General features: G+C 32.4%; 1 protein-coding gene across 3 annotated transcripts in view; it reads right to left on the bottom strand.

The window, feature by feature from the left end:
* Nucleotides 1-27,761, bottom strand: part of Phkb (phosphorylase kinase regulatory subunit beta) — a 220,070-nt gene that overhangs the window by 174,738 nt on the left and 17,571 nt on the right. For all 3 annotated transcript variants that reach the window (XM_026406881.2, XM_026406882.2, XM_026406883.2), the window contains exons 2-5: nt 14,032-14,121; nt 11,813-11,951; nt 8,669-8,768; nt 2,799-2,906 (exon numbers count right to left, since the gene is read on the bottom strand). In XM_026406881.2, coding sequence (XP_026262666.2) covers nt 2,799-2,906; nt 8,669-8,768; nt 11,813-11,951; nt 14,032-14,121 — 437 coding nt within the window. The remainder of the gene's footprint in view (nt 1-2,798; nt 2,907-8,668; nt 8,769-11,812; nt 11,952-14,031; nt 14,122-27,761) is intronic.

Here is a 27,761-nt window from a genome sequence, read left to right as displayed (position 1 = left end):
ATGGTATTGGCAGCAAAACAGACTGGTAGACCAATGGTACAGAATAGAGGACACAGAGACTAACCCACAAAATTACAATTATCTTATATTAGACAAAGGTGCCAAAAACATACATTGGAGAAAAGATAGCATCTTCAACAAATGGTGCTGGGAAAACTGGAAATCCATATGCAACAAAAGGAAATTAAACTCCTATCTCTCACCATGCACAACACTCAACTCAAAATGGATCAAGAACTTAGGAATACAACCAGAGACCCTGCATCTAATAGAAGAAAAAGTAAGTCCTAATTTCCGTAATGTGGGATTAGGCACCAACTTCCATAATAAGACTTCTTTGTTGCAAGAATTAAAATAAAAAATTAATAAATGGGATGGAATCAAACTAAAAAGTTTCTTCTCCACAAAAGAAACAATCTGTGAGATGAATAGAGAGCCTACATCTTGGGAGCAAATCTTTATCCCTCACACATCAGATATAGCACTCAAAAAGTTAAACATCAAAACAACAAATAACCCAATCAATAAATGGGCCAAGGACCTGAACAGACACTTCTCAGATGATGATATACAATCAGTCAACAAATATGTGAAAAAATGTTCATCATCACTAGTGATTAGAGAAATGCAAATCAAAACCACTCTAAGATTTCATCTCACTCCAGTCAGAATGGCAGCTATTATGAATACAAGCAACAATAAGTGGATGTGGAGAAAATGGTACACTCATACACTGCTGGTGGGACTATAAATTGGTGCAACCAATCTGGAAAGCTGTATGGAGATTCCTTGGAAAATTGAGAATGGAACCACCATTTGATCCAGCTACCCTCTCCTCAGACTTAAAAGGACTTAAAAACATCATACTACAGGGACACAGCCACATCAATGTTTACAGCAACACAATTCACAATAGCTAAAATGTGGAACCAACCTAGATGCACTTCAATAGATGAATGAATAAAAAAAGGGGCATATATTCACAATGGAATATTATTCAGAATAAAAAAGAATAAAATCATGGCATTTGCATGCAGGTAAATGGATGGAGTTAAAAAAGATAATGCTAAGTAAAGTTAGCCAATGCAATAAAATTGGCACTATTTCCTGATGATGCCAAATGTTTTCTCTGATATAAAGAGGCTGATACGTGGTGGGATAGGGATAGGGAGCATGGGAGAAGTAGACAAACTCTGGATAGGGCAGAGGGGTTGGAGGGGAAGGGAGAGGGTATGGGGTTAGAAATGATGGTGGAAAAGTACGTGAATGAAGACACGAATTGGTGTGAATAAACTTTGTATACAACCAGAGATATAAAATATTGTGCTGTAGATGGATGTATAATAAGAATTGTATTGCATTTCACTGTCATATATAAATTTAAAACTATAGTAAAATTTTCAGTTATATAGTATACACTCATAAAAGAATTAGAAAAAAATGGTGAACAAAAAGTAACACGTAATCCCACTCTCCAGAAAAGACTATGTTAATCTTTTGATAAAAGCCCTTTTATTGTTTTTAGTGCCTATTTATAAATATCATCATGTAAATGTTTATTGTAAAAATATTGTCAAGCCTGGTGTGGTAGAACATGCCAGTAATCCCAGCCATTTAGGAGGTTGAGGCAGAAAAATCACAAGTTTGATGCCAGTCTCAGCAATTAGTGAGACCCTGTATCAAAATAAAAAATAGAAAAGACTAGGAAGTAGCTCAGTGGTAGAGTGTCCCTGGGTTCATGCTCAATTATCAAAAATAAATAAATAAATAATATTTAAAAGTCAGATAATGTTTTATAATTTGCATTTCAAATTTAATAATCCAGTGTAAACATTTAGTTTTAAAAAATGCAGTGATATTTATTGAGCAAAAATGCACTGTTATATTCTGAAAATGCTATTTCAATAGTAAACATATTTGTCAAAGCAAAAGACATGTAAAATCTAATTATACTACAGTTACCAGGTTAAGTTTGAGAAACCATATATTTGAATAACACTAATTCTCCAAGGAACTGTTTACAAACAATTACAAAAATTTCTCCTGTAAGAAAGGGGGACATTATGCTTTCTGTGTTTGGAGAAAACATCAAAGTAAGATATTTCAGATCTCTATAGAGAGGGGCACTATAAAAAAGAGAATCTCCCTTTTTAGAAAGGAGCGTGTAAATAATAAGTATTCCATACTAAAGACAGCAGAAAGAAATGATGAGCAGGAAGACAAACCCATTAAAGATAAACAGTATATATAATATTTGTATCCTAGAAACAAGGATGCAGGATGTCTAGTTAAAAACAATATAGGAATGTGAAAGAAAAAATTAAAAACAAAACATAAATCCTACAATATATTCTTAGCATAGGAATAAAATTTTGGCATTTCAATTATATATTTTTTAAAGGTTGAAATATTAAAAAAATCTGCTGCATAACAAAAACTCCTGATTAGCTATTACACAACTGTCAACTGTCTTTTATTTCTAAATATTTTAGTTTCTAAATATTGAAGTTCTACCAAATCTGAAAACAAGTAAAAGCTTTTGTCACCAAAAGAATGGTATGCTTCCTCTTCAAGACAGAAAGATTATATGCCATCCAGTTTCTCCAGATTTAATGTGAATTACAGTAATTACTTTAGCCCTGGTGGTTAGCAGTTTATCTTCTCCTCCATTTTATTCATTTTATACCTTTATCTTAAGAAATTAATGAATATACTTTTAAAAACTTCAAACAGCCTCAAATATTCTATAATGTATCCTATAAACAGAGAAGACAAATTTCATGAACTTTTTTTTTTACCTGAAGATGACCATATTCCTCATAGGAGAGTAATTCATCCCCTGTATGCACATTGAAAATAGAGTGAAGACATGTTGTTGGACGAGGATCCTGCTTAAACTGCTGGACCTAGAATCAAATATAAAAACTAAATAATGCTAGTAATTCACATACCCATCTAAGACTAAAGATTATGAGTAGTTTTGAACTTTTTGATGACGAAAGCTAAGTAAGGCTCCTGTGTTCAAGGGATCCTCCCATTTCAGCCTCTTACCACTGCCACTCCCCCTCACATGCCACTGTGCCCAGCTTAACCAGTTTAGAAATACAAGTATAAATGCTAAATGATCTGACAGACAAATTCCAAGGCAAACATTACCTTTTCTAAAGAAGTGATAGACATAAATATCATAACAACTAACCTACTAAAGCTTAAATGATTGTGAATTGATATTTCACAAGCAAAGTAATAAAAGAGTAGTAGGGTGTATGTTAAGATAATAGCAATAGCTTTTGCAATGTTTTTCATTCGTATTTCAGAATAAAATACTAGTTTACTTTGCAAGACAAGATTTTAGCAATTGTATTCCTCTGTATTTGGAAATACTTCTGTGACATTCATAATGAAAAAGCATTTGGGGTCACATACTAATGCAATAAATGTTCAAACTTCAAATTGAGGTAGTGTGAAGTTCAAAGTCCGGCCCTCTAATCACTTGTTTGGTTCTTCCAGCAACCAGTCTCCCATGCTGAAGCTATCTCAGGGTATATTCAAGAGGCATAAACTCAGGCAATATAGAACTTTTCTATCATCATAGAACAAACACAGTCCTTCCTGTTATTGAATAACCTGATCACCAAACCAAAATCAGGACTTACTGACAAGTAATCAAGGCTGAGGGAATCAGGGTACAGTTAGGGATGTATGTTCTCTACTTAGAAACTGACCTAGGCATCCAGTTTTAACTCAGATGAGTTATCCTCTCAATATCTGAAACTATGAGCAATAGCTTGAAACTACACAAATAGAAATCACGGAGGCCACTCCTTTCACATTACTCAAAGTTTTCAACATTATTCTAGGCTTCTATACAAAAATATGGCTAAACTGAAACAAAATATAATTTCCCCACTTGATGGGAATCTAAAAGAATACAGTTTTATAAGTTTAACAAAATCACTGCTGTAGTTGACAAGATGGCGCTTGTCATTTGTCTTCTAGACATGCAAGAACCCAGCAGGAGAATTTAAATTCAATCACTATGTCAGGGGAAAAGCAACTACTAAATGATTAAAGATGTTCAAATGGGGAATTATATAACTATGCCTTGAGTTTTAAAGCTGCTGCAAGACAAATAATTTTAAATATCACTAAAAACAAGATCCAAACTCTATAAGCCTTTAAGATTAATGGGGCATGGTGTATGTCAACTATAAACAAAAAGAACTCTTGAAAACAGTAGTAAAATAAAAGGACATTAATTAGTATTTTATATGCTATCTAGCATCTGGCAAGTAAAAATAAAGATAAAAGCAAAATTTTCTTAACTAAAATAAATCTAGAATAATGTTTTTTCCTACCTGTATTTTACTTATATTTTTCAAAAAAAAAACTTTTAGCATTGTAAATAAACAATGTATCATGAGAAGAGATAATTGAGTGTTTTGTCATCCATTCTTAATTTACAGTTTTAAAATATGCATTTAGAGGAAAATAATCATCTCATAAGGGATTTCTAGAAGAATAAATTTTATAAAATCCCAGTGATTTCTCATTAACTAGAAACTACTTAGCAACGTCTTAAACACATTTTTAAGTAGATAATTAGGCACAGTAATATTCATAGCCTATTGTAAAGCAAATCTCTGCCCTCCAAACTACTAACTGCAGATTGAATCAATTTTGAAAAACGTTGAATGCTTCTCCTTAATGAGTATTAGGAGAATAAACAGGAGAATACATATGTGAATATTAGGAAGTAAAACATACCTGACATTAGTAAGTAGGCATTAAGACTAATGTCAGGACAATAAAACACAGAAATCAGACTGCTTTACATTTTATGAATCAAGGACAATTCCAGTTACTCAATTTCTTAATAAATTTTAAATATCTCTTTTAGCTAGATATTATTAAAAACACAAGGAGCATATTTTACAATGAAAAAATTCAATAAAAGTGGGGGAGTCTTAAACTTTTTAGGTCATGATTTTACTGCAGAAAACAAAGATGAGGCTTGAGGTCAAACAACAAATATACTTCACTTTAATTTAAGGAAAGGCCAAAACACGAACATTTCACATTTTAAGCATTATGTTCATATTCTCTATTGCTATAGAATCATGAAGAGAATGGCAAGGCTGGAGCACCAGTGAGAACCAGTAAGAGGCACTGAGCTGAATGCATGGTTCAGTCTCTCTCTTAGCTCCTCACACTCACATGTGTATTATAGTAATATTCCCTTTTCCTAAAAGGTTATGAGCATGAAGGAAGGAGGAGAAGGAGGAAAAGAAGAAGAAAGGGGTGGGGGAGAGAAAGAGGAGGAGGAGGAGGAGGAGGAGGAGGAGGAGGAGGAGGAAGACTTTAAAATTTGTAAAGTATTATCTTCTCTAACTCCATCTAAGTTAGCCAATCCCCAAAAACCAAATGCCGATGTTTTCTGATATAAGGAAGCTGATTCATAGTGGGATAGGGAGAGGGAGCACGGGAGGAATAGACAAACTCTAGATAGTACAGAGAGGTGGGAGGGTACAGAAGGGGGCATGGGGTAATTAATGATGGTTGAATGTGATGACCAATATTACTCAAAGTACATGTATGAAGACATGAATTGGTGTGAGTATAGTATGTATACAACCAGATATGAAAAATTGAGCTCTATATATGTAATAAAAATTATAATGTATTCTGGTGTTATATATAAATAAAAAATAGTAAAAACAACAAAAAATAAAATTTATAAAGCATCTTTTACTCCTATGAATATTAAAATCCAGTATTTGTGGTACATATAAATACTCAATATGACCTAGATGCTCTGAAAACTCAACATTATTTTAATGCTCTATACTTATAGATACATGATGAAAGAAATGCTAATTCTTTGTAACTTAAGGGATTTCAAGCAGCTTAAGTCACACTCAAGCTCTATTTAACAGGGAACATTATTTTATAATTGGTTAGTATAACTGAATAATACTTAGAAAGGGCCATTATCAATTGGCTAATCATGCCACCAGGAAAAAAAGACATCACATCATTGTCTTCCTTCTGATAAACAATTCTAATTTAAGTCTCTCAGCTTGTTTAGCAAACACCTGAAATTCATGGTTCTTAAGATGTTACCTACAAAGAAAAGTTGAATTCAAAAGACCATTTGGCTTTCATGAAATGATACATAGGAAATAAACAGAAAAAAGTAACTTTATAATCATAATAATATCACTACAACTCACGGCATATTAATTCCAGTATGTCATACTACTTGGTGTACTACTTTATTTCAAGCATCTAAAAACCTTTCCAATAATGACCCACAAAGTCAAATCTTAGGAAACAAATTACAGGTTTATCCAATAACATATGTAATACAGATGTATTATCAGCTGACAAATGAATTACTTTTTCCGACAACTAACACTTTCTTGTTGCCATATTCTGGTGGTAGAATATAACTTTTTTTTTTTTTTTAAATTTTGCTGTTTCAAGATCTGCTCTCTCAGCCAGGCGTGGTGGCGCATGCCTATAATCTCAGCAGCTCGGGAGGCTGAGACAGGAGGATTGAGAATTCAAAGTCAGCCTCAGCAAAAGCAAGGAGCTTAGCAACTCAATAAGACCCTGTCTCTAAATAAAACACAAAATAAGGCTGGTGATGTGGGCTCAGTGGCCGAGTGCTCCTGAGTTCAATCCCTGGTACCTATCCCCCCAAGAAAAAGATCTACTATCACATTTAAAAAATTATTTTCCAGGATAAATTAAAACAACACAGTCTTATGGCTAAAAACGTACAAAATAGTAAGTGTTGAAAAGTGTCTACATAGTTACTGATATGCATCTTTGCACAAATGTAGAAGTTAGAAACACATCTGAAACACATGGGCTAGAAGGCATGGGAAAAAATACTGATAAAAACTACATAAATGTGTATGTTCACCTGGTACCATTCATTCTAGGTGCTTTCTATATATTATTTTATTATCCTTACAAGAACTCTATGAGGGAGATACTACTAGTACCTATATTTTAGTTTTTTAAAAAATGAGGCACTCCAAAGTTAAATAATTTGTCTATCATTACTTAGCTAGTAAGTAATTGGTTTGTACATCTAATAATTTATTTACTCACTGCCTTAGTTTGCATTGATGGTCCAGAATAGAGTTAACATAGCAGGCCTGAGACTGCTAATCTTGGAAAAGACTGTTTAGAAAGAGAAGACACTGGGGAATGATACTGCTAAATTATATTGCAATGTTGTGTGCATGTAGGAATATGTAACAATGAATCCCAGTGCTAAGAATAATTATAATGAACCAATAAAAAATAAGGAAAAAAAAGACTACTTATAAAAATAACCTTTGGCTGATATGTGAGAAGTTGAATTTGGAGAGGATTCTTAGCTCTCATAAGAGCAGATCACTGTTTATACTACGTAGTTTATGCTAAAAACCTGGTTTCCTTCTGGGAGTCTGGAATATTGGTTAGTGCTAGACAGACAGTATCTATATAAAAACACCACCAATAAAAATCTTGAGAAATAAAAACTTTGAAACTATAGTAAGCTTCTTTGGTAGACAACATTTTACATGTATTGTCACAATAAGTTCATGGGGACATTAAGTGCTGGGTCACACCAAAGAGCTCTTACAAGCTGGCATCTTGTTGCCTCAAAACTGTATCCCAGCTACCTTTTCATTTTGCTCATTATGCTTTGTCTCCTTTTGCTGTAATAAACCATAGACATGACTATGACTATTTTCTGAGTCAAGTGAGTCTTTCTAGTGAATCATAAAATGGGCAGTGGTCTTGTAAACTCACAATGCATTGATGCTCATATATGAACACTTACTATGTAAGGACTTGAGGACATACAGAAGAAAGTAAGTAGAGGAAAGAACAACTTATATTTGTATAAAACTTTACAGCTTAATAAAAAAAAAGAAAACAGATGCTATATGGATGTGGTACAGTGGGTCCCAACATTGGGTGTATCCATGGGACACTAATTTAAAAAAACATAAACCGTAAATGGATTGAAGAGGGATTGATAGAGTAGAGGGGTGGGGGCAGGAGTGCTGGGAACTGAATTAGAGCAGGTTATGTTCCATGCTTTTATGATTATATCAGGGTATATCCTGGTATTATATATAACTAAAAAGTATTTTTTAAAATCTGCTATATTATTTTAAATTACAAAAACATAACCCTATAAAATTCAATTTTCTAAGCCTGTAATTCCTAGCCTCTTTTCATGTAAATAAATGAAGTAGTACATTTTTAAAGAAAAATCCACTTAAGCCTAAGCAATTCACATATTCAGAAATAATTCTGACAAAGATTTTCTTTCAGTAATGTAATACTGGTTAGAATTGTGAATATTTGTAAAGTTCCTGAGAAACTTGGTCTTTGATCAAACAGACACCAGATGCAAAACAAAAAAAGTCAAGGCTAAATAACAATTCTCAATCACCTCCCACTGAAGTTATTTCTTCAATTTCAGCATTTCAAAACCCTGGACTGGGAAAGCAAAGGCTATTTTAAACTATCTACTCTGCCCTAGGATATGGTTTTACCTTTTTAAAGTAACATTCTTCTTCAGAAAACCTAGTGCAATCCTGGTTAAATTAATCTTTCAGAATATGTGAGAATTCCAGTCCTCATCACAGTGTTTTACCTTATCGGCCTGACGCATATAGCAGTAGAGAATTCCTCTCATACATTTTATAGCCGAGTGCTCCAGCTCATGGGTCCTTCCCTTGTCATCATCAATGCGCCTGGGTGAGAGAGATAACTCATGAAACAAATTGGAAATGCATTTGAAAAGGAAGCAGAGCTTTTGATAATTAAGTATTTAACTATCTGGCTAATCCTGTGTTCTGGTGATGTCTGCTAATTCTGTCACAGTGAAACTCCATTTTCCCAGCAGATGTAAAAATGCTGCAATTAAAAAAATAAAAATCCTGTGATGAAACTTATGCAGATTTTTCCTTTTTTTAAGGAAGTAAGCCAATTCCTTTTTAAAATGGCACACAATATTTTCTATCATGATGTGGCTAAAACTTTAAAGGATATTTCTGTAGTGGAAAAGCTCCAACAGATTTTTAAAATTCACTGTTCAAGAATAAAAGCAATTTTTAATACTCATTCCTTTAGATTACATAATGGTCACCAGGATATAAAGAAGCACAAGTTACAAAAGGCACAAGTCTTCTTTGCTCTACCATGTTCTAAATAATGCCAGGGTAGACACTTTAGTTACAGTAAAGAATTGTCCTCAACTAAGTACACGATCACTGGGACATGATATTTTTCTGGCATAAAGTTTTATATTCTCAGGTCTTAATTTAAAATCAATTCACCATACCTTATATCTTTAGGTTTTAAAAAATAAAGAGCAATTAAAGTCTAATTATTCAAGTAGGATAAACTTTTCTTTGTATATGGTGCTGTTTTATTATAGATAACGACTTTTGGGGCTGGGGTTATAGATCAGTGGTAGAACACTTGTCTAACACAGAGAGGCACTGAGTTCGATCCTCAGTATTACATAAAAACAAAGAAAAATAAATCATGACTTTTATAGATTAGTACTTTAAAAGAGGATGAGAATTACCCACTACTGAAACAATAAAAACAACTTACTGTTTCATTTTATTTTAATTAAAATATCTGATAATATCTGATATCTGAACTGAATGCCGATAAAAAGTATTGCATGCCCCTTACATTATAATTAACTTCTACTCTGGTAGATTTCATATACCACTACTGGAAAGAATGACTATCATTTTAACATAGTATGGTAAATGTCAGAAAAAAAATTCATCACTGGCATATCATTTCTCTTATTTTATTGAAGGCACTGCAGTAAAACTAGCATAAATTTGCACTGTATCCTATTTTTCCCCTACTATCAGATATAAGTGTTTTAATAAAAGCAAATTTTACATATATAAGGTGCCCAACAAACTAAGGGCTTTCAATTTTCTATAAATGATTAAAGCCTTTCAGGAAAAAATCACAACCAACTTTAGTCCATATGTACTCCATTTTTAAACCAATTTTTATCACAATGTTTTAGAAAAATTTCAAATTTGCAAAACATTAAAAGGATGCTACAATGAATAAATCTTTTATTCTTCTCCTGGACTCACCAGTTGTTAACACCAGCTTGTATCTAACTATCATTTTTTTCTTCACTATTTGAACGTAAGCCACAAATATTATGACCCTTTCCCTTTCAAAAGTCTCTCTGAAAAAGCAAGGACATTTTCCTATATATATATAATACCATTATTACTCCAAGAATTTAAAAACTGATACAACATTATCTAATATATAATCTGCACTCAAAATTATTATTTCTACAATGTTTTTTTAAATACCTGACAGTCAAGAATAATTTATTGCATTTGGTGGTCTTATTTCTTTAGTCTCAATATAGCCATGCTCATACTAATCTAGAGCACTTATTTCCTTCTTCTATGATATCTATTCAGATGTTTAGTCTCAATTGTCAAGTTGACTGCATTGACAGATGCCCAGAAAACTGGTAAAACACATTTTGGTATGTTTGTGAGGGTGTTTCCAGAATTTATTGGTGTGTGGAAAAGGGAACTGAGCAACTACTGATTCCTCCAGCTGTTTAGACTACACATGGCCATTATGGGACTATCTGGTCTTTTATCATGTATGCCAATCTAACAAAATCCCTTTTATAATTATATTACATTCTATTGGTTATGTTCCTATAACCAATACATCTAAAGGAAACATTAACCAATACATCTAAATTTTTTAAGCATCCAAGAAAGTTGTCTTATAACAATCAACTATCCAGCTTTGGTTGATTATTTATGCATGTCTAGACTCATGTTAGACATTTTAGTAAGAAGTTAGCATGGGTGACATTCATCTGTCTCATTACTGGCTTACACTCCATAATGTTACAGTGATACTTCCTATACCTCTAAGAGCAGTAGTAGCTTTACATTTAATAATCCTAAACTGTATTTATACAGAATATGTTAGGAAATATTTTTAGTGTTACTACCATAGCACATGCAAGTGTGCTAATAAAAACTACTTCATATTATCTTGGTATTTGATCTTCTTTTAAAAATTCAACATATCAATGATTTATGACAGAGGAACCATGTTCATGTAGATGCTACGATTTTCAGAAATATGTAGGTCACTTTCAGAAAATTTACATTCAGAAACTTAATAACTTTAATAATAGTTAAAATGTACTACTGACTATGTCATCCACACTTGGTGCTTACAATAAAATAAAGTAAGAAAAAAATTCTGTATTGTGAAATGATATATTTTTACTTTATAAAATCATCATTCAACTTACAATTGACTTACAACCAGATTTAACAATCTAAATGAAGTGTGGTGGGAAAAACACTAAACTGGAAAAAGAAGAAGAAAAAAAGAGTACTGGTTCTGGTGTTATCATTAACTAATTGTGTAACTCAAACAAATCTATCAACTACTATGGGGTTCCATCACCATCAATTCCTTCTGTCACTGAAACAAATCAACACAATGAGAATGGGTAGGTAGTTCATTCTGCCAAAGACTAATGAAGACTGAGAAACCTAAAATTAAAAAATGTTTGATCTTAAGAATATTTTAACTGGTCTTGTATAAGCCTGCATAAATTAAAAGGGTTTATAGGAAGGGACTTGAGCAACAAGAAGTCACAGAGTGAATCGGCAACAGAGCAGAAAGAGAGCAGCCACTCAATTGTTTTGGTCCCACAAAACTCTATCAGCTTGTCTTTTTAGAAGACCGCACGCCAGCTCACCTGTATGCTAGAGCCAAAGCCCAGGCACCAGCAGCACAGTAGAGACTGTCCTGGATCTTGGCCTTCTGATCACCACCACAGGTTTTAGTTGGAAAGAGACCTGTGGTTGGACTCTGATATAACAGCAATGTTGACTTGACTAGAATGGAAGATAAGGCAAAGGATGAATTATACAGTCAGCCATTTTCCTTGGGCTAAATGTCTTAATCCTTTTTGGTTTCCTTACACCATTTCTGAAGGTTTTGTTGCTACTAAATTTAGTTAGAGTATCAAAATTTTGAAGATACTGAAATTACTTCATGGCATTCTAGCCATGTGGTAATTCACACTATATGAAGGGGTCCTTATAGTTTTGAGAAAAGGACTCAGCCGAGTCAACTTAAAAAGCCTTTAACATATCTTAGTTAATGTTAATACATACTACATGTCATATTAAGACAGGCATAGAAAAAAAATCAATGACAAAAAACTAAACGATATTTTTTTTTAAATCAATTTAAATGTACATCAAAGAATATCATGCATGGCTAAATCTCAAAGCCAATTTGACTACTTTCAGTAAATTATCAGTAATTTAAGAAGTATGAGAAAAGACCACAGAACATTAGTCTTCATGAAACACAGAATTTTATATTTTAATTACTAATTAATGACTAATTACTAATATAACAAAATATATAATATATATATTATTATATAATAAATTATATCTCATATATTACTAATAACGTAAAATATATTACTAATTAGTCATTATATATTATATATTTTATTATATATTTTATATTATGTTAGTAATTAGTCATTACACACTAGTCATCAATGAAACCTCATTGATGACTAATATAATGAAATAAGACATATATTTTATGTTATTAAACCCATCAAATTCAGTCATTTTTCACTCAGATTTCATTGATGAATAATGTGTAATGACTAATTACTAATATAATAAGTAAAGTTACTTTTTATATGCTACAAATTAGAGACACGTTTGACTTTCAAAACTGAATCCAATATTTAAATAGCATGAAGATAGCAGCAAGTAAATAACTCTTTGTGAACATTTTACTTAAATAAAACAAGCCTGAAATTAAATCTTTTATAAGAGTTCTAAAATAGGAAAGCAAAGACACTAAAATTATATTTCTTAAGAACAACTTTATTCCTAACTATAAAAATATGAATAATGCTTTTTCATAAACACATTAATATAATCTAAATTGACACATGTTGACTACCTTTTTAAGATAGTTTTTTTTCAGTGAAGAATGGTGGAGCATGCCTATAATCCCAGCAGTTCAGGAGGATCACGAGTTCAAAGCCAGCCTCAGTAATAGCAACCTGCTAAGCAACTCATTGAGATCCTCTCTCTAAATAAAATACAAAATAGGGCTGGGGATGTGGCTTAGTGGTTGAGTGCCCCTGAGTTCAATCCTTGGTACTCAAAAAAAAAAGATAGTTTTTTTCAAACATCTGAAATACTCTAGTCTTTCACAGGGACTTAAGAATTGAAATTTCTTTTTCTAAAACTAAACTGATCTTATTATGAAAATTTCTTTAAGAGTACTAATTTATTTATTATTTTTCACAAAATAAATTATTGGTTCTCAAATGCTAAATAATTTGTTTCTTTTTAAAATATTATTAGTTCTCTTTAGCCAGGTAATGCTACAAAGATAACAAAAAAAGTCAAAATAAGAATGCATCCCATCTTTACCAAAAATAAGTGGAAATAAAGTCTACATAAGGTTGAATGGAAAAATAAAATTTCATATCTCTGGAGTAACCAAATTTTATATTATCTGCCATTATAGTAACTGAGATTACCTCTTGTATCTCAGTGAATTAGAAATGGATACAAAGAATTTAGGATTATCTGAGTACCTTGTATAGGTAAGTAAGTAAGTTAATGCTTACATGAAATATTAATGTATTCTCAAAAAACACTCAAATTTTCAAATCTGGTTATGCTTAGGAAGATTAAAAAACACAGAAGATACTGCTAACAGTTGTAAACTTATTCAAGGGCCAGGTACAATCTGAACGATTCCTTTTATAATTCCTGTATAGATGTGCAACTAGACTGCATTGTCTAAGAACTTGAAATGATCCAATATCCAAATTATAGAACACCATCATTCACATAATATACACAATCTAACTAGGGTACAGTGAATACTAATCACAGCTACCATATTTCCCTCAGGTTTGCTCACCAATTCTGTAATAATGATCCAATTTATCCCACAGAGTTTCATTATCAGGTCTTGGAAGATTAATGCTTTTCAGAGGTTCATAAACTGAGCCTAGAACAAAAATGAAAACCTATCAAATTAGGTCATTTTCACTCATATAAACAAAAGTTATAAACAAATAAAAAAGCACTACTTAACAACCTAATTTTCATTTTTATTCATGAACTACCATCTCATACTATTGGTAAAACTTTTGGTAAGAGAAGAAGAGAAAAACAAGCATTCTAAATATCACAGGACACTCTCACCCTCATTGACCCAACTATCTGATGTGTATACTGGTGCTAACAGCTCAAATATCACAAATACTCATGCAATAGCCACTAGCTCAATAATTTCTCATTATTGAGAAATACATCTAATTATATACCTTTAAATCCAAACCTGATTCCTTATGCCAATGTTTCACCAGGAAATTTTCTGTCAAATGATCATACACCAAGAACCTCAAGAAAAATGTTCTAAAGTCTCATGCACTCCATAAAATAGAATCAACAAATGGGACTTACTCAAACTAAAAAGTTTTTTCTCAGCAAAAGAAACAATAAGAGAGATAAACAGGGAACCTACATCCTGGGAACAAATCTTTACTCCACACACTTCAGATAGAGCCCTAATAACCAGAATATACAAAGAACTCAAAAAATTAGACAATAAGATAACAAATAACCCAATCAATAAATGGGCCAAGGACCTGAACAGACACTTCTCAGAGGAGGACATACAATCAATCAACAAGTACATGAAAAAATGCTCACCATCGCTAGCAGTCAGAGAAATGCAAATCAAAACTACCCTAAGATACCATCTCACTCCAGTAAGACTGGCAGCCATTAGGAAGTCAAACAACAATAAGTGCTGGAGAGGATGCGGGGAAAAGGGCACTCTTGTTCATTGCTGGTGGGACTGCAAATTAGTGCAGCCAATTTGGAAAGCAGTATGGAGATTTCTCGGAAAGCTGGGAATGGAACCACCATTCGACCCAGCTATTCCCCTTCTCGGTCTATTCCCTAAAGCCCTAACAAGAGCATGCTACAGGGACACTGCAACATCGATGTTCATAGCAGCTCAATTCACGATAGCAAGACTGTGGAACCAGCCTAGATGCCCTTCAATAGATGAATGGATAAAAAAAATGTGGCATTTATATACTATGGAGTATTATTCTGCATTAAAAAATGACAAAATCATAGAATTTGGAGGGAAATGGATGGCATTAGAGCAGATTATGCTAAGTGAAGCTAGTCAATCTTTAAAAAACAAATACCAAATGACTCCTTTGATATAAGGGGAGTAAACAAGGACAGGGTAGGGACGAAGAGCTTGAGAAGAAGATTTACATTAAACAGGGATGAGAGGTGGGAGGGAAAGGGAGTGAGAAGGGAAATCGCATGGTAATGGAAGGCGATCCTCAGGGTTATACAAAAATGACATATAAGAGGAAAGGAGGGGTAAGACAAGATAATACAAATGGAAGAAATGATCTACAGTAGAAGGGGTAGAGAGAGAAAAGGGGAAGGGAGGGGAGGGGAGGGGAGGGGAGGGGAGGGGAGGGGGGATAGTAGAGAATAGGACAGACAGCAGAATACATCAGACAAGAGAAAGGCAATATGTCAATCAATGGAAGGGTAACTGATGTGATACAGCAATCTGTATACGGGGTAAAATTGGGAGTTCATAACCCACTTGAATCAAACTGTGAAATATGATGTATTAAGAACTATGTAATGTTTTGAATGACCAACAATAAAAAAAAAAAAAAATTTCATAATGAAATTCTTAAGCCTCCACTTTCTCCCACATACATAATAGTCTCACCTTATTATCTGGACTTTAAGCAGAGATCTACTTTCTACTTCTTAGCCATGAAAACTACTTTAAGGCATTAGCAGAACATACTACTCAAAAGCTACAGAATACACAATAATCATGAATAATTTGCCACAAAATGGGTACAGAAAATTGTTCACTTGACTAGTGTACTTTCTCAACTGCTGTCTGAAAGAAAGATATCTGAACCTTCAACCATCAGATAAGCACTACCTCCATTCTGGATAAAAGCACTCAGAAATCATCACCATCTCAAGGTCACAATTAAACCACCTCTGGGTTCAGATAATGCATACCATATAGTATGATAACACAGCAGAAAAATTATTCTATAATTTACCTGGGAGACAGGGAAACAAATGATGTCAACATGTGTTAAAATTCTGATGTTAAAGAAAATTAAAACATTTATGTTCATAAAATTGTTGTTTAACGACAGATTATTAGGAATCCCTTAACTTTAGGCAAACAGTCCACATAATGAAGGAAGTAAAGAAAGAACATATACATTCAAGCAACAATCCCATTATCTTCTGTTGAAAAAAGATGATTTATAGATAAAAACAGATGATTTTATAGATAAAAATAAGGAAGAGGAAATGACCTTCTCTGAGTGAAGACATTTTCTAATGGCACTAACCAGAATGTCTCTATAGTAAAGAATGGAGAGATATAACAACATAGGAGATTATCAGGACCCCTTGCCTCCTCTTACACAGGAACCAAGGGCCCAGGTATGTTGCCTTCTTGTATCCAGTCAGCTCAAGGTAGGTATGAGTGTATGAGCAGCCTGGAGTTTGAAAGAAATAACAGAGCAACTACTAGCTAGTAAAGTACTAAACTCTGGAAGACTATACACTCCAGTAAAGCTAATCCACTGAGGAAAAAAGTAATATCAGGTACAAAATAATCACAAATTATAAATTATGTGTGTATAAAAAAGTAAAAGGGGACTGAGGATGTGGCTCAAGCAGTAGCGCGCTCGCCTGGTATGCGCGGGGCACTGGGTTCGATCCTCAGCACCACATACAAATAAAATAAAGATGTTGTGTCCTCCGAAAACTAAAAAATAAATATTAAAAAATTCTCTCTCTCTCTCTCTCTCTCTCTCTCTCTCTCTGTCTCTCTCAAAAAAAAATTAAAGGGGACACTTTTGCAGGAGAGAAGGATTGTGAGTGAATAACACTTTTGTTTTTATTTTAAATCTCTATTAGCAGACATAGTATTTTGCCTTACATATGAAAAATAAAGTCATTAAATTGAATATATACTTTCATTATAGTTAGGTAAATAATATGGATTATGGGTAATACATGTTCATATGAAATCAAATAATCAAAATTAAAATCAATCTGCATTATTACCACCATAGGTGAATTGATTTTGAATGATAGTTTTAATTTTATATCATGGTTTTAGATTGAAAAAATATTTGTTACTAGTGCTATTACATCTAAGACAAATGGACTAAAATATTTTTTTAATATTTATTTATTTTTTTTTAGGTGTAGATGGACACAACACAACGCCCTTGCTAGGCAAGCGCTCTACCACTGAGCCACTATCCCAGCCCAAGACTAAAATATTTTAAAGCTGATAAAATTTGATTTCTAGATTCTTGGCTCTCAGCTCCCATGGGTTCTTGAGCATATCTCGTTAAGTCACAGTTTCAGAAATACTTCCAAAAATAAACTAGAGAAATTTTATCCCATTTGATATTCACAAAGAAGGTGATGGTTAATGTAAGTTTCTTAAATATGAAGAGAGAGAGTGAAGAGGTAACTATGATGGGAAGAGTGAATAACAGTTGTACATGACAGCAATCATCTCTTGACAGCATGTATTATGGCAAGAGCTTCTCCTCATGCTACCACTATAGGCCTGACCTCTTCTAACAAGGTAAGCATTCCAGTATGGCTGGACAGTACTGTATTATTATTGGGAAGTCACTTGGAAGGAAGATGAAATAAGAAATTAGCTTTGAAGGAGTTTGAATGTATATTAAACCAGTCTGTCAAGTACTTTTCAATCTCTTCCCCCACCATCCATACATACCCTTTATTGAATAAAGTCTCATTTAGATGACAAAGATCTAAGTTGAGGAGATGTTCAAGAGCTTTCTAGCGTTCCAAGAAACACTATCTGAAACCATGCTCTAAGTATGGGAAATCACCAGATCTCTTTTTAAGAAAGATGGTCAGCAGCTCTCCAGAGAAAGAATGAAGAGCCAATGGAAGCTATGATGATGAGAATAAGGAAGAGGGGCAGATGAATGGTCAGGGTAGGGACAGTGTGATGTCATGACTTTTTTTTTTTTTTAACTGACTTCTTATCTGTAGGGTGAGGGAAGTCAGAAAACCAACTTTGTCTCCTGCTTTCTAATCAGTTTAGATTAAGAAGTTCTAGACAACATTAGGAAAGAGAACTGCTGCTCCCTTGCTCAGAGCCAGGACCATCATGCTAAATTTGTAGAGGGAAAGTACATGACAAATATACTTTGTCCAAGGAAGTGTGATGATTGAACATCTTGAATAAAATACAATCCTATTTTCCCATTAACCAAAAATAAGTTCCCAAATAAGGACTCAAGATGAAGGATTCTAACATCCTAATGTTGGAAAGAGCAGCAAGGACATGTTCAGTAGAACTACAATGATTCTGTCATCTAATTTTCATAAAAAAAAACAAAAAAATTACCAATGGATTTTTTAAATAGATAACAATAACAAACAAATAGAAAATCATACTTCTCAAGAAAATACCTATTCAGTAAGAGGTAAGAGGGCTAGAGATATAATTCGGTGATAAGGTAACTGCCTAGCATGTACTAGGCCTTGGTTTAATCCCCACCACTCAGGAAAAAAAAGGAGGTGGGTGGGAGGGGGATGTACAAAGTAGAGCAGAAAGTATAAAATTAAAATCATCTGATTCACTGAAAATTACGATTATCTTTACATCTACCTAATATTCAAAGAACGACTATGCTGAGTTAAGAATAGCTTGGTTAGGGCTGGGGATGTGGCTCAAACGGTAGCACGCTCGCCTGGCATGCATGCGGCCCGGGTTCGATCCTCAGCACCACATACAAAGATGTTGTGTCTGCCAAAAACTAAAAAATACATATTAAAATTCTCTCTCTCTCTCTCTCTCCTTTTAAAAAAAGAATAGCTTGGTTAAATAGATGTTAACATTTTAGTGATCACCACTGTACTACTTCTTCAGTAACTACATGAAATTAAGCAAAGATGTTCTATGCCACTTACAGTGAACATCACCAAAAATCTGATATCAAATAATAAGTAATTAATGGTATCAATTGTATATAAGAATTCAACATCTAGGAAGTTTCAATACAAATAAAAACATGAAGAAGAAAGCACTGCACTGCCAACAAAAATTTAAAAAAGATAAAATAAAAACCCACAGGAAATTCTAATAAATGATCTAGGTTTAAAATGAAATAAATATTTTATGTGTACATTTTTCATTGCAATTCTTTTTCTACTTTAATTATGTCTATATTCAAACAGAACAAAGTAAAAAAACCTTATTAATTAACAAGTTTTAAAAATGAATTTAAACATTTCAATATGATTTCTTACCTATTAACTGCCTTTGTATTAGACTAATATAACCTGTATAATATTCATTTAACAACACACTATTATCAAGGAGATATAAGAGAGAAATCGGAAAAAAACAATAGGCAGAAGTTGAAGAGAAGTATTACAGCTTTATTTTGAAGTAGGGACGAGCTATTTACTAACAAGCAGATTAAAGAAGTTCTTTCCTAAGACATTTCCATGACCCCTTAAGAACATTAAGGAAGAGTATAAACTAAAAAAAGCATAAACTTTGTGAATCTGTACTATGAAACACAAAGAAGGTTGCTAAGAATTATGAAGTAGTTCTTCAGAAGTCACAAATTGCACTGGTAATTCAAACAATAAATATTAAAAGATAAAAAAGATTTTTTAAGAAGAAATCTTCTAAAAGAAAACTGTTGAGCAAACTACTATGAAAGCAATAGTCTATTATTTTGGCATCATACTTTCTATTATATGATTCAAAGCTGTTTAACACATTCAAAAATGTTTATTCATCAAGAGTTTTATGATCCTTGGAGTAGCTTTATTGTTTCTCCATATATAGTAAAAAGACAAATATCATTTTACTTATTCATTCAATTAATTTATACATATTCATAAGATTCTGGATCATATATGTGTCAGGATACTAAGGTTTATAGGGGAAAGGCAGGCTAAGGTTTTGAGTAAAAATAGTAGAAGGTAGAGAGTTAGAATATTTTAAAATATAAATGACAAGAAATTTCAGTTCCCCTGTAGGGCTAAAAGAACAGGGGACATCTGCCTTGCAACCTTGAAAATGTTAGCATTTCAAATAATGAATTATAATTTGAAATCTGGACGGGCATAAAACTATAAACATGTACATAGATGCAATCATATTTAGTACTCATAGTTGTAAAACAAGAAAATGTACACATCTTAAATTTTGGAAGCGAAGTTCATGAAAAGGTCTAGGTAAAGAAAGGATATATCACTAACAACTTTATTTACAAACTGAACCAAGTGTGTCCTTTCACAAAATAGAAAATTTTATTATAAATCTAAATCCTTTTGACAATAATATTCTCATTTTTCTTCCTCAATTAAAATAATTTCAGATTTTTTAAAAAGGACCACATTCAATCACTCTAAAACAGTTATCATTAACATTCTGGTACATTCCTCTAAGACATTTTTAGAAATATAAAATTTACCACACATACAATCATAACATATATGCTGTTTTTATCAGACAATAATCCTTTTGTCCTTTACATCACCACTATCCATGTTCTCATTCCAATGTAACCACGTTTTTGTTGATGTCTATATAATTATAATCAAACACATGTGCATAAATGAGGGGACTGTGTTGTTGCCAGTTTTCTAAAAATGGGATCATGATATAGGGCCGATCCTTGTATTTTGTAACTCTTGTTTAACAACAAGTGAGAATCACTTTAAGGCAATGGTTCTTCCTAACAGCCACTTTACATTCCATGGTGCAGAGATAGAACAATAAATAGTACCCATCAGTAGGAATATAATTTGTTTCCTGTTCTTGCTACTATAAACAATATTGCTTATATATAATGATATTCTGGAGTCAACTAGTACCAACTGGAGAGAGCACAATTATTAAGTTTCCAAGAATTTGGGGATCTGGCTGTCAATACAACCATTATTGAACATTAAATTTTATAAACTTCCAATTTAAAAATCATCAAAAACAAAAGTAATGAAGACTCACTACTTCCTAGTTATTTCACTATGTTTTACTTTTACCTATACTTAAATTTATTTTCACCTAGATGTCTATACATTGAAAAGACCATATGTAAGCACATTACAACACATCTTTTCCCAATTTTGTATATTCAATGATGTAATATAAAATTGAGCATCTGTGACGAAAAAACACATATTCAAAAAACCCTAAAATATTTATTATCTGTATAGGGAAATTTGTCTACCTCTAGTCTAAATATCCAAAAGCAGTATTAAATTAAGTAAGTGTAATTTTTACAAAATAATAGCAAATGAATATTTCAAATGGCAAAAAAGTGCATATTCTGTTCCTTTAAAAACTTATCTAGGGGTTGGGGGAAGTCCATGTAACTCAGTGGTAAATAAAACATGAACTTAGCATGAACACGGGCCTGAGTTCAATATCCAGCACCAAAAGAACAGGTTCTACTTAACTTCTTTTTTCATACTATCAGTGAGTCTGAGAATCCTTACAAATTGGACATCACAATTTGCTCTTCTGTGAATTGTGTACATCCTTTTGTCATTTGCTATTGTTGATTGTTGTCTTTTTGATATCAATTTCTAAGAATTCTTTGTATAGTGTTTGTTTAGTGTTTATTTAGTATTCGATTTGAAACATTTTCCTTGAGGTTTCCAAGGAAACCAATATTAACAGTCAAAAATCAAGTATTTTCTCATTTAGTTCTAATTTTCCTTTTTCAAATGTTTTTTGAAAATCCTGGGGTATATATACAGTCATCTCAGTTTTCTGTGGTTTCTTGTTTTTAATGTAAAAGATAAAATTTTACACTTACGTATTTAGTTTATTGGAAATTTGTTTTCTAAACTGATTTTAAAACAAGTAATGTATTCCATAATTTTTAAGAAATTTGTAATGGTCCATTTTTTAGGTTATAAAACTTTTCCAGGTTATAAAATATTGAATATTTTATGCTAAGTCATAAGGAAAGAACATCCCAAGTTACAGGATTCAAAAAAGACCATTTCCTCTTGAAATAATAAAACTTAATTCCCAAAAGCCACATAAAAAACTCAGGTAACTAATAATGTAGCATTTAGCCAACTTATGTTTTCTCACAGATAGAACAAATTTAGGCAGATGATATTTACGAATAGCTTTAACAATAACAGTCAGAGCTTTTACATAATTGCATTAATGTCTGCAAAAATTCTCATGTATTGATTTTAAAAAGCACTTTATATATTACTCAATATTGGACACTGTCATTTGAAATCAAAATACCAACAATATGTTTTCACATTTGTTTGGGTCTTGGGTTCTAGCAGAAAAATATACAAACTTTTTGAATGTAGAAGGATATGAAGTCAAAGAAAAAAAAAAACCAGAATCTCCTATATGTGTTTTATTAATGATTATCTAGCTTTGAGAACAGAGTAAGTTGAAATTCACCAATTCTAATGATTTCAACTTTAGACTCTTCTCCATTACCTAATGGGAGTATGCCTACTGCACAGGATTAAATAGTCCCATAATTTCATGGAATTATATATTCCGTGTACTCACATATGAATAAAGAACGGTAAAGAGGAAAGGAAGGGTATAGACAAAGTAGGTATGGGTATAGACAAGAGTAGGCATGAAAAGCAAAAGAAACAAAGCTTGACATATAAACATAAAAATATAGTATATATACAAACCATATCTTAGCGTATCAATAAATTATTAAAATGCTAATTTTTGAGCCTCGAAGATAGCAAGGGTTCGCAAAGAACAATAATTGTTTATCCGATATATCTAAATATTATGTATTTTCAAGCAACTTTGAAATTTAAATTATTTCACTAACTTCAGAGGAGCAGTTCATTTTAAAATTCTCCTTTGTTCTTCCACTGATATAAACTAGAAGAACATTGCAAGAGAAGGAACAAATTACTACATCCTCAAATTTGTATCCCTAATGCTGGCACATATTAAGTTCAGAAGGAATATTTATTAAATTGAGAGAGTTACATGATTATGGGGAGGTCTTCTTGAAATCCCACAATCATCTGTATTCTAAAAACTTTTAGTAAATACCTTAATGACAGCTCTTCTCACAATTCATTTGATTTTCACTATTATCTTAGTGTGTTATCTGCATGCTGCATTGGAAGCTGATCAATAACATGTGTATTCAGTAACACAGTAGGGGACCTTAAACCTTTGGTAGGAAAGAGGGAAAAGGAGAGACGCTAACAAAAATACACTTCAAGAACTTGATATCCTGTTTATAAATTTATTCTCAGAAGTTACGTCCTGTCCTACTTCTCCACTGACATCTCTGATTTAATGATGAAGTATATCTCCTCAGCAAGATTTCTACAATTAGACAAATTAGAAAACTCATCTTATTCACTTTACAATGAAAGCATGTTAACTTTTAGAGTTAAATAATTTCAATATACTACAGATGACTTGAGAAAAAAAGCTTAAACTCATTTTCTTTTCTATTTAATTCCACCATGCACAGAAATTTAAAACAATAAAGAGCACATCTTCAATAGGGGAATAATAAATTATTATACTTCTCTCTTCAATGAAGTACCATAAAATGGCTAAAGGAATGCAATAGATGTATATGTAATATCATGAAAGATCAAAAAACTGTGAAAATGTATAATATTATAGAGTAAGATATGTACAGCTTGGCCCCATGTGTTGCAAAACTAAGCAATAATAACTCTGTATAATGTTTGCAAATGTACAGATAACTAAGTACATTCAACAGCCCAGAAGGATACACGAAAAATTGTTAAAAATGATTATCACTAAAATCTATTTAAGGATATTAAATCCACTAGAGTTAATTTGAGCCTTCAAGATTTCAATTGCATGTTGTCTATAGAAGAGAATAAGCTGGGTAAGAAACATTTTAAACATAAAGTATGAACTGGCAAATATAAATAACACAATTTTATAAAAAGGAAGTAAAATTTGCCAATTCAGCTTATCCAAATAAGATGTGAAAAGGCCATTCCACCATTCCCATGATGTTTCACATATTGACCTTATGAATACCAATCACTCAATTAGCTATTTCATTTTTTTCTCTTATTTATAGTCCAGTAGAGTACCTCCCCATAATGTATTATGATTTTGCGCAATTTCTGTAGAAAAAGTTATTTAAGAAGAGTGGGATTTTTACTCCATATATTTATATTTAAATAGTATATAATAAGATATTTATCAATACTTGAGTAATTTTTTAAAATGGGAAATCTCATGCCTATCCACTATATATTATACAAGATATTTTATATACATGATCCCATTTCAAAATTCTTACCAAGCTCTGAGATTGTTATTAGCTTGAGGCACACAGAAGTTAATAAATGGCAGTCTAAATTTGAACACAGGGCTGTCTAAAGAGAACTGTTGGAGTGTTCCTTTCCTTATACTATAAAGCATCACAAAAAAAATGCTTTACTGAGAAGAGTTAAGAGTCCTTAATTCATGCTTTCATTTTCTGCCTTAAACAGTAGACTGCTTCAAAATATGTATATGTGTATATACTCACATACCTTCTTCTACTTACTTAATGACTCTATTATTAGAGTTAATTTGAGCCTTCAAGATTTTAATTGCATGTTCTCTATGGAAGACAATAAGCTGGGTAAGAAACATTTTAAACATAAAGTATGAACTGACAAATATGAATAACAGAATTTTATAAAAAGGAAGTAAAATTTGCCAATTCAACTTATCCAAATAAGATGTGAAAAGGCCATTCCACCATTCCCATTTTATTTTTAATAAAAAGGTATTAAGTTCTTACAGTGACCTTTAGAGAAGGAGCATGGCCCATAAAATCTATTTAAGGATATTAAATCCAGTTGATGTTTCACGTGTTGACCTTATGAATACCAATCACTCAATTAGCTATTTCATTTTCTTCTCTTATTTATAGTCCAGTCGAGTACCTCCCCATAATGTATTATGATTTTGCATGATTTCTGTGAGGTCAAAGTCACGTTCCAACAACTTTAATCTTCCAAAAGTTTTTAGAACTCCTTTTGAGGAAAAAAATGCATTCAGAAGTATAAAAAGTTATTTAATGTTCTCAATCATGATTGTTTTATTCATTGTATTAACCCTGGTGCCAAAAGGGGCTGGCACACAGTGAGTGCTTAACAAATATTTATTGAACAAATAAAATTACCATCTTCTAATGTCTGAACATTGCCAAAAGTTTCTAAGAATCAGCTGCAATGAATAAGCTGATTAGTCAAGGCAGATGAAGTAAGACTCTCATTAATAAGTAAACTGTGACAATAAATTCAACTTATTCTCTTCTATTCATCTATCCTATTCTGTTTTTCTATTGCTTATAAAAAGGGATATGAGTGAAATCACAAAAGGAGATGATTAAAAAATGATTTGAACAATGGCACCATCACTAGAATATACACATGTAGCCTTATAAGTGGATTGCTTTATAAAGAATAATGAAATCTGCACATATAAGATTTTGCAAGAGAAACTAAAGGTCATTATTTCATACTTATAGGTGAATAATTTAAATTCCAAACTTCTAAGACTTAAATGATAGTCTTAGTTCACTATTAACTGAATTACATGGAAAGGAAAAGAACTTTACTATAAAGCATCCTCAATCTTTATAAGAACTATTTAATTTTATTATGTCTTCTGTTATCGTAGTGATAAAACTGTGATGAAGGCATTTTGCTGTGTCCTATTTTATTCCACAGAAATAACACTTTCAAGTCATTTGGCACTTCAAAAAAATGGACTTGAACCATTTCCATTTATCATTTATACTTTGATGATGCCTATTCTATATTCTTGTCTTGGCAAAATTCAACAGTGCATTAAATATGAATGGTATTACTACTAATTAAAAATTGTCCTGATATATTGTAGAGTAGATATGATAAGAGGAAGCCTTGAATACTAATATTTAGAAAAAACACTATAAGCTATGAATTAGCAAAATAGTTTAGGTTCACTTGTACTGTATAATAAACTGGCCATAAATTAAAATGTTCATAAACAAAATAAAAGTAGAAATACTTCTGAAAGACAGTATAAAGTTTGTAGGTTTATCAATCAAGTTTCTGTTGCTGTATTAAAAGCCTGACATAATCAATCAGTTTAAAAGAAGGAAAGGTTTATTTTGGCTTTCAATCAAGGTACAATTGACCCTGTTGCTTTGGGCCTGTGCTGGCACAGGACATAATGGAGGGGGCATATAACTAAGGAGGCCTGTTCACCTCCTGATGGGCAGGAAGCAAAGACTGAGGAAGATATCAGTGTCCTAACATCCTCTTCAAGGGCAGTTTCCTAATGACCCAAATTCCTTCCACTAGGTTCAACCTACCAAAGGTTATATCTCCCAACAGCATCACAGGCTGGTGACCAAGCCTTTAATACATGGGCCTTTGAGGGAAATTCCAGATCCAAACTATAGGTAACTAATAGCTAGTTAATTTTCCTCACCTCGAAATACAGTGAAGTAGAACACAGACCAAACAAAGCAGGGAAGAGATGGCATTCATCTTTCCTAGACTCTACTTCACTTTAACCTTTAGTCTTTAACAATTTGTTCCAATGCTGTGCTGAAGGTCTATTATAAGGAACTGCCTTTTTCAAAAACCCACTTACCACACAATCATTAGCTATTTCAAGATTTCTTCTACAGAACCCAAGTCACGTATTTTACAAGCCAATTTTCACTTTTAGGTGAATAAGATTATTCTAAGTTTCAATCAAGTAAATTTCAATCACAAATTCCTTGAGGAAGATTGTCTTAATACCTAACAGGCTATGGAAAGAACATTTTGAGTTTTGAAAAGAAAAAAAAAAAAAAACTGGGCTACAATCACAGCCAAATCATTTAGTAACTTTCAGGACCTTGGCTCTACCTGAGCGAGGACTTCTCAACTGAAAAGTGGGGAGAAATTATATAACCTCATGGGGTAGGTGTGAAAGTTAAAATATTTTAAGTAAAACATTTATTTAAAACAGCATGCATATCAAATACTAACTGTCCTTCCTTCCCCACCTTATACTCTGTCATCTCTTACACTCAGGACAAGACGGGGCACAAAATTGGAAATCAAGAACTCTTTGATTAATTAGCTTTGTCAAGTTAACATCAGATTCTTTCTGTTCAGTGCAAGGATGGATGGCCCACATAATGATTCTTAAATCAGCAAATCAAATAACTGGTAATTTTTAAGAAAGAGAAAAAGATAATTAAGTGGAATAAATGTGATATTAAAGCAGCCTGGGTTAGTATAGGAGCTATAAGCACTTTGTCTAACAAAACTCACAGAAGCATGAAAGAGGGAGGAAAGTTCCACTAAAATATGACCCTGTACTACACAGGGATGATACTAACAGATCTTCAAGCAAAATTTATAACCAAAATGATTTCTGAAGAATGATTATTCAGAGCTAACCTTAATTTCACTAACAAGTTACTAACATCCTCTAAATCTAGCTACAGCCAACAGTCAACAGAAAAGGAAGACACAAAGCAAAGTCAAGATTTTGGCAAG

Source organism: Urocitellus parryii, chromosome 15 (assembly GCF_045843805.1).
Source record: "Urocitellus parryii isolate mUroPar1 chromosome 15, mUroPar1.hap1, whole genome shotgun sequence".
Taxonomy (NCBI): Eukaryota; Metazoa; Chordata; class Mammalia; order Rodentia; family Sciuridae; genus Urocitellus; species Urocitellus parryii.
This window is presented reverse-complemented; position numbering and strand designations above follow the sequence as displayed.